General features: G+C 36.2%; 1 protein-coding gene across 1 annotated transcript; it reads left to right on the forward strand.

The window, feature by feature from the left end:
• Nucleotides 1-3,663: 3,663 nt before the first annotated feature.
• LOC120633010 lies at nt 3,664-7,595 on the forward strand. The gene is made up of 2 exons (XM_039903041.1): nt 3,664-3,842; nt 7,306-7,595. Exons 1-2 carry the CDS (start codon nt 3,761-3,763, stop codon nt 7,446-7,448), a joined length of 225 nt encoding a protein of 74 aa, XP_039758975.1. The 5' UTR covers nt 3,664-3,760; the 3' UTR covers nt 7,449-7,595.
• The last annotated feature ends 946 nt before the right edge of the window (nt 7,596-8,541 follow it).

Below are 8,541 nucleotides of genomic sequence, written 5' to 3' on the forward strand. Positions count from 1 at the left end.
GTGTGTATTGTCGTAGTATATTTATTTATTTATTTATTTATATATATTTCTTGGGTGCGTGTGTATGTCACTGAACTCCTCCTAAACGGCTAGACCGATTTGAATGAATTTTTCGGTATGCGTTTGAGGGCACCCTGGATGGTTCACAAATCACCCCGCGAGATGGCGCTGGGGTCAGCTAGTGTTATATAAATATGAATGAATTATGACCCTTGAGGCAGTACCTATTAATACTATTCAGTCTTCTCAAGTCGACTGAAATAATAAGAGGTAAAGAAATAAAAATAACTCTCCATTATCTCGATCAGGATAAAAATAACTAAGATAAATAGTTTAAAGTTTAAGATACGCCTCACAAAAATTAATAGCAATTCCTACTCCATGTAATAAGACTCTTAAGGTTGTATGTACTTCCAAGATCAAATACACAGTGTATTGTTTGTATCCAGTGTAACAGTGTATTATTTATACTACAGAAAAGAGCCGTACGATCAATATATAAACTTGGATCACGCGAATCGCTTCGTGAAAAATTTAAACAAATAGGTATTCTTACAGTAGCGTCGCAATATATCTATAATAATATAGTCTTTGTGAGACAAAATATTGCTCTTTATAAACAAAAAGCTGTAATTAACAATCGACTTAAACCAGAAACGGACACAAATTAGTAATATCTGCATATCGTCTGCGAAAGGTGCAGAACTCCTTTGTGGGGTTGAGTATACGCTTTTACAACATGATTCCTAAGAAAATACTTGACCTACCAATGCATACATTTAAAAAATGTGTAAAAACGCATCTAGTACAGCGAGGTTATTATACATTTGATGAATTCCTCAATGACAGCCAGCCTCGCTCTCATCTCCCGCAAGATAGCAGAATGATTGTAAATGTTGATGTTGGAAAAGAGCAACTACTGAGTTTCTTGCCGGCTCTTCTCGGTAGAATCTGCTTTCCGAACCGGTGGTAGAGTCACTACAAACATACATACTTGACGTTTCAAAAGTGCTTATAAAGTAGGCCTACTTGAAATCATGAATTTATCAATGAATGTTTATTTTTTTATTAGTATATAATAGGTAGCGAGATAATGCAATAGGTAGGATATCGACTTAACTTTCGAGGGCCGAGTTCGAATCCCAGCACGCACCTCTAGCTTTTATTAGTTATGTGCGTTTTAAGTCATTAAAATATCACTTGCTTCATAGGCGAAGGAAAACATCGTGAGGAAATCTGCATGCCTGAATCTACATAATGTTCTCAAAGGTATGTGGAGTCCACCAATCTACTATGACTACGGCCTTAACTTCTCTTCTTTTCATTGTAGGAGACGACCCGTGCTCTGTAGTGGACCTGGAATGGGTTAATGAGATGATCTAATGAGTAGAGATATGAATTTTGAATATTTCCGAATAAGTATTTTTAACTTTTTTACTATGTATCTACACACTTAACGGGCTGTAATTTTTTGTGCAGTGTTCAAAGAAAGATAAGCTTGAACTTCAATACTTATATAAAAAACTATAATGTTGTTTAAGTCGATGCGCCTACTCTGTTCCTACTTATCAAAGGAAAATGTGACTGTTTGGCTTGACTTATGACTTATATACAAGGCATGCTCCTACCCTCATTTTCTTGTATAAACCATAAATGAGAAGGATTTTTCTATTTTATGCCATCTTCCTTCTTTATCGTTTCTCCCTGGTCAAAAACCCTGTGCACGCCACTGCTTATATAATATTACAATTTACAGATAGTTATCAAAACGTAGCCGCCCGATGACCGCTGAGAAGCGATCATTAAAAATTCAAAACAAAAGATACTTGTTTTATATTTCTTTTACCCACAATTAACTAGATTATCGAGAATAGGTACAAAAACGTAATCGGCGAGTAAATAACATTGAACATTGAGTGGTTGATCAACTTACTCGTATATGTACATTGGAACTAATGTTAATTGCTTCGTAGTAAACGCGTACGCGGACTAACAATTTCTTGTGGGAAGCTGGTTCACATTACAACAGAAAAAGCGAACTTGAATTAATATACTAGTAAGTTTTTAGTTATTTTTATAAGCAAGACAAAAAGTGGTTTGTGACGATTCAGTCTAAAACGTAGGCATACGCATTGATAGTGTTAATATCATCATCGTCATTGAAGCCAATAACAGACCACTGTTGGATTAAAGGCCTCTCCCAACGGGAGGGGTTCATAATTACCACGCTGGGCAGACGGATTAGTGACTGCATAAGGGGGTGGTAGTAGCACAGAGGACGCTGCTGCCCGTTCTCCTTTATATTCCCATAGTCGCCTCATACGACAACCTTAAATTAATATTTTGGTTTATGTTTTTGTTTTGTGTTTGATTATTAATAACCTGTTGCCACCAAAATCTGCAGAGCGGCCTACGTAACTTCCATAGAGTGGAAAGCTGCAAAAATGGGCAGTTATTTCCTGAAAACGTACTTTAGCCTATTCATTTTCTCGCAAGTGTGATGTTTTAAACGCGTATGGTACGTTGATTAGACTCTTAGCTTCCCTAAAGTGCTCGCTTACAGCTCACATGCCAAATACCGGAGCACTGTAAAATCAAATCTACCAAAAAGTAGGTACAACTACTATTTGTAAAGCATCTGCTATAAATAAGTATCCGCTCCGAAACGCTTGTCACCACTCGCGAAGCCTTTCACTATGTACGCTGTGCGTAGACGACCTGCACTCCTGTCACCCACCTCTAACTCATTATGCAACTGCTATAGGGACATTCTACGATATATACGTAATTTTTTCAAATTATATTATAGACATCGTAAACACATCTAAGTAAACCTCCACTATCGCTATCGACTTATTATCGGCCCACTACAAGACAAGGGTTTCCTCTCCGAATGAGAAAGGGTTTAGTCTGTAGTCCAAAAGTCTGGCCAAGTGCGGATTAGCACACCTTTACGAACATTATGGAGAACTCTCAGGCATGTAGGTTACTTCAAGCAGCTGAATAATTTAATTTAAAGAATTTAATTTAATTCTTTAAATTAAAAACGCACATAACTCCGAAAAGTTAGAGGTGCTGGGGATCGAAGTCAATCCCCCAAAATAGTCACCCAAAAAAAAATTGGCCAAGTGCCAGGCAGATTGTATATATATATAAGATTTCCTTATATATTAATGTAATCCTTAATTACAATTCGATTGAATATTTTATAGTAATTTAATAAAAAATATAAGTTGAATATATTATACGGTTGTTCATCGAACCCGGGCTTTTTCAATTAAAAGACCATGGCGCTCAACACTGCACCAGGGAGGTCATCAAGACCGCCCTACTGACAAAACCGAACCCTCAAGCAATTTAGTATTCCGGTACGATGCCGCGTAGAAACCGATTAGGGGGGTTTATTACCCTAACAGGTACCACTTACCGCTTACCTGATAGGGTAATAAACCCCCCTGCAGTTTCAAATGGTAGCGGGTAAACGCTACCATTTGAAACTGCATCATCGCTCAGCAACAGTTAAGATTGCATTCAAGGGCTAACTTGTAGTGGAATAAAAAAAAACTCGTGGGCGATCGCTATTAAAATATATTAAATTTACTTAGAACGGCCCTGCTTGCCCTAGATAGTCTTCAACGCCACCACAGTCGTAATTTAATTCTTGTCACCGCCACTCGCACTGTGCCCTCCTACCACCGCGCACGATCAACAGATACTGTTTCTTTCCTTAATATAATTATAACGAAGCACATCTGTCAACATGCGCCTCTTCTTCATCGTACTGATGCTCTGTATCGCGGTTTACGCTGCGCCGCAGTCGAAACTACTGTTCGCTAACAGTGGTAAGTTTATTATGTTATTTAATGAACTTGTTTTATATGTAACTAACCTGTCCTCGCGTTTACAGACCTATAACGTAATATTATAAATTGTAATTAATTTAAGATAGGCGTACTTCTAGACGTAAACTGCCAATCGACCCCAGTGAGGTCTAGTGCAAATGGTGCTGTATCATTTAAATGGCATTAGAATATTTAACATTGTTTGTAAGGAATAATTTTGAATGTCAATTGAATCAATTTTATATGAAAGTGTAAACGAAAACCGAAATAATACTTTACAGGTTTCAGAGGTACATAGTAATGTACCTCTGAAACAGTCTCAGAGACAGTACCTCTGAATAGTAATTCAGAGGTACTGTCTCTGAGACTGTTCTGTGAAACCGACAACCTAATAGTTTTTGAGTAAACCACTGCCATAGTTTTTACTGAAATAAATCAGATACAGCTTTAACATTACATGCAAAATTAAACTCCCGCCACTTTATTAGATTCCTACGCATCGCGTAACTTAGGTACTATGCATGTGTCGGTTTTTATCTTCAGTAGGGTTGTCATAAATAAACACTCACAATGTTTGGAATTCGTTTGTATGGAAAAATAAATATGCTTCTTTTGATATAACATTTTATATGCATTCTTCAATATTATTTCGTAATTCTGTGACACGTTGTATATATGTAGCTCCAAGGACTTTTTTTTTGGATCGACTAAAGACCCGTATTTCTTTGTAAACATATTATTTACATAATACGTACCATTTGGTAGGTGTTCTCAGAAAATACGCTTTTATGTCAATCTTTTCATTACCTACTTAGTGAAATAGTATAAAACCGCTCAAAATGTAGGCGAAAGAATTATTAAAATGGGACAAGAAGCTTTTAATTGATCCTTCAGGAATATACAAACAGACAAAAATTTAATTTTCTCTCTCTATATTAGGTAATAGTAAAACAGTAACGAAACGCAAAAATATTAAGAGTCAGTATCAGTATCATCAGTAAATACTGTATTTATTGCCAATTAGCCTTTTCCTTTTTAATATGAGAGAAGATGATTGTGACTACAGATTACCTAAAAAGTACATTAAATAAAAAAAATACCGAATATCAAGTATCCTTGGTTTAACATGGATCTTTACATTTTTATTACGCAAGTCATTAGTCAACTAACATATGAACTAAGGCCAACCTCCATTGTGCATACAGACGAGGTTTGAAGTGCAATAAAACCTGATTCACTGTAATTTTTTTAGTTTTTATATCGCTTAATTGCTCAACTTGTCTACCTCCTACAGACCAGACTAGAAAAAAATCCCAAATGGCCACTGCCAGGGATTGAACCTGTGGCCACCCACTTATAAGACCACAGCGCTCTCTTGCGTCAGGGAGGTCAAAAGAAACAACAGTTTTTAAAAATTCTACTGTTAGGAAACAGCAAAGCAAAGGTCTTAGACTGTTGAGTCAGTCCGAATCAATAGTTATATAACTGTTCGTAAAAAATTCAACGGATGATCTCATAATGTGGACTGATTGTATTTATTAGCAAAACATTATCATAATAATAATCACAAATGCAAACAAAACAAACTTATGTAACGTATGTTTCAACCTCTTACCGGCCCACTACATTGCACGGGTCTCCTCCCACAATAAGATGGGTTTAGGCCGCAGTCCACCACACTGGTCCAATGCAAATTGGTGGACTTCACACGCCTTTGAGCCATTTTAATTATGTAGAACTTTAAGGCATGCCGGTTTCCTCACGATGTTTTCCTTCACCGTTTTCTGAGTTATGTGTAAGTGATACACATAACTTCAAAAAGTTAGAGGTGCGTGCTGGGATTCAAACTCGGCCCCCCGGAAGTGAAGCCGAAGTCCTAACCACATGGCTATTTACCGCTTTAAAAATTCAATAATGTTACAATAATATACTTTTGGATTTTCAGGATTGATAACGATTTTTACGTTTGAATTAACTGCATTCTAAGAAAATGCATTCGAAGATAATTCAGACATTTTTCAATTATGTAACGAAGCAATAATAATCTGTATAGTTTTTTCTTTATTGGTGTTCATTAATAAAATGAACAAGAGAAAACCTTTTTCCTCAAAAATAAAATAGAATTAGAAAAATAGATCTTATTTTTGTACCACCTCTATAAATCTAAACTTACAAACATAACTCCAATAGTATACTCTTAATTGTAATTCTAAAAAATCTGGCACCAAGATGCTTTGATAAAAAAAACATAAGCGGCACACGTAGACCTAGATTGACAGCGTAGTGTCAAATAGGCACACCTCCCGTATAAGCAGGATAAACATGCCGCACCCGTCCTATGTTAACAGCCGTGTACTGACTAATCGAGTAGCCTCACAAGGGCTGCATCTCTACAAATTTCAACGTCGAGAAGCTGCCGAGCGAATTAAAGACGAGACATAAACGTCTAAACTTTTGATAGTTTGATTATGCAAATAAAACCACTGTATTTTAACCATTGATTAAAATTTGGAAAGTAGCTCTGCTGTTAACTCCCGCAAGATAGAAACAGCTGAGTTTCTTGCCGGCTTCTTCTCGGTAGAATCTGCTTTCCGAACCGTTGTTGGTACAGACACAACAAACATACAACTTGACGTTTTAAAAGTGCTCATAAAGTACTTCAAATCAACGAATTCTTCGTGAGCCCTCTGGTAGCATATCTCAGACATTATGTTTACTAAATAAGTCTGTAGTCTGTTGTAGAGTTGGATTATGTGTGCAATTAAGATTTTAAGCAAACAAACTTTCACGCGAAACTTCTCATCCATGCCGCAACATGTGCAGATACTTCAACAAACGGATCGCCCTCACGGAGAAACTCACGCGCCTTCTCTAACTAACCAAGCTTCTCTAACAAAGCAAGCATTTACCATTAGGCTAGTGTGATTTAAGTGAATACAACTGTATCAACGTTTACTGAATTGCCTGTTGGTCCGAAAGTTTAATGCGGATAAATCATTTTAATTTCGCTTCGAAGGTGGGCTGTTAATGAATGAATCTTTATTTCCTTTGCGGATTGGTGGACTCTACACACCTTTGAGAAAATTATGTAACTCCTTTTCGGTTTCCTCACGATGTTTTCCTTCACCTTTAAAGCAAGTGATATTATAATAGCTTACAACGCACATAACTTAAAGTTCGAGTTATGTTTACAATATATATATAGATAATTTATTATGTTCCTAAAGATAAAATATGAAAATCCCTAAATTAATGTTCCTGTATATACATGTATATTATTTTAAATATTATAATAATATAATACCTAAAATAATATATGATGGTTATATAAATACCGAAAACTAGATAACACCCTCTGAAGCAGTAGCGCTGAAATCAGAAAAGGGGTTTTTGCCCAAATATGGGTCAGTATTAAAAAAGAGCTTTAATACAAATATTTACCTTAGTTATATTTATTTTTCAGAAAATAACGGCAAGCAGTTCATTGAAGAGGTGGTCGTGGAGTCTGTCTTGCATGTGAAGAGTCCTTCTGGGACCAGACAAGCGCGAACCAATGTCAAAACAAACCTGCAAGATGGCTCTAGTGTCGCCGAGGCGAAGAACTAATAAAATGGTCATAGCTTTAATTATAAAATATCTAATACACTTGTTGTCATTTAACTAGTCAAATAATTCTGTATATATCTACATTTTTAGTTACTATAAATAGACCTAACACAAAAATATACAAGTAAACGGTGATTCTTTATGGTCCTTTATGTTTTTTTTTTATTTCACTACAAATTAGCAGTTGACTGTAATCTCAGCATCATCATATCGACCCATTAACCACACACTACACGGCACGGGTCTCCTGTCACAATGAGAAGGGGGTAAGGCCTTGACTGCCACCTCAGCTAGTGTTAAACGATTATGCAGTCTAAGATGGTAGCAGGCTAACCTGCTAGGAAGTATGATAGTCATACCCCTAATCGGTTTCTCCGCGACATCGCACCGTAACTTATCATCTCACGCTTAGCGGCACGTCTTTATCGGTAGAGTGGTAACTAGCCGAGACCAAAGTTCAGACAGACCCTTGAAAATTCAGAAATTATAAATTCCCAAATTGCTCCTGAACGATTGATTCCCTTTAGGGATTTTGGGGAAATTGCCCTGAAAGGAATCGAACTTGGGACCTCCTACTTAAATTTACACCACTGACCGTTGCGCCAAGGAGGTCGATAAAAGTTTACTATACAAAAACGATTAAATTAAATACCAACCGTTTTGGAATAGACAATCGAACAAAATACTACTTTATTTAATTAAACTAGACACAACCATTTCCTGAGTGGATCGAATTGATAATTATTATTTTTATTATCTATTTTTATGCTAAAAAAGGTAGAAAGTTTTTTCATATAACTTTAATTGAACGCTCTTTTATTCAAATATTTTGATAGCATCTTAAGACTTGAGGAACAAGAAAAATAAGTTTGAAAGAACGCCTCGTATGACTAAATAGCACATACGGGCAGGCGTAGAATAGCGGATTAATGTTTGTAAGGGGAAAAAATACGTGTCATGTCTTATGGTATTTAATTTGTGAGGCCTTCAATCAAGCAGTACTATACTTTGTCGAAGCTTGAAGTAGAGCAGAAGATAAAAGTAATTCGTTTATATTAATATTGTGAGAACGAGCTGGGTATATTTATGTGCC

The sequence above is a fragment of the Pararge aegeria genome, chromosome 2, assembly GCF_905163445.1.
Source record: "Pararge aegeria chromosome 2, ilParAegt1.1, whole genome shotgun sequence".
Classification (NCBI taxonomy): Eukaryota; Metazoa; Arthropoda; class Insecta; order Lepidoptera; family Nymphalidae; genus Pararge; species Pararge aegeria.

Coding starts and splice junctions, on each gene's coding strand:
- LOC120633010 (XM_039903041.1), top strand. CDS start 3,761: ATGCGCCTCTTCTTCATCGTACTGATGCTCTGTATCGCGGTTTACGCT. Junction 3,843..7,305: donor ACTACTGTTCGCTAACAGTG/GTAAGTTTATTA, acceptor TTTATTTTTCAG/AAAATAACGGCAAGCAGTTC.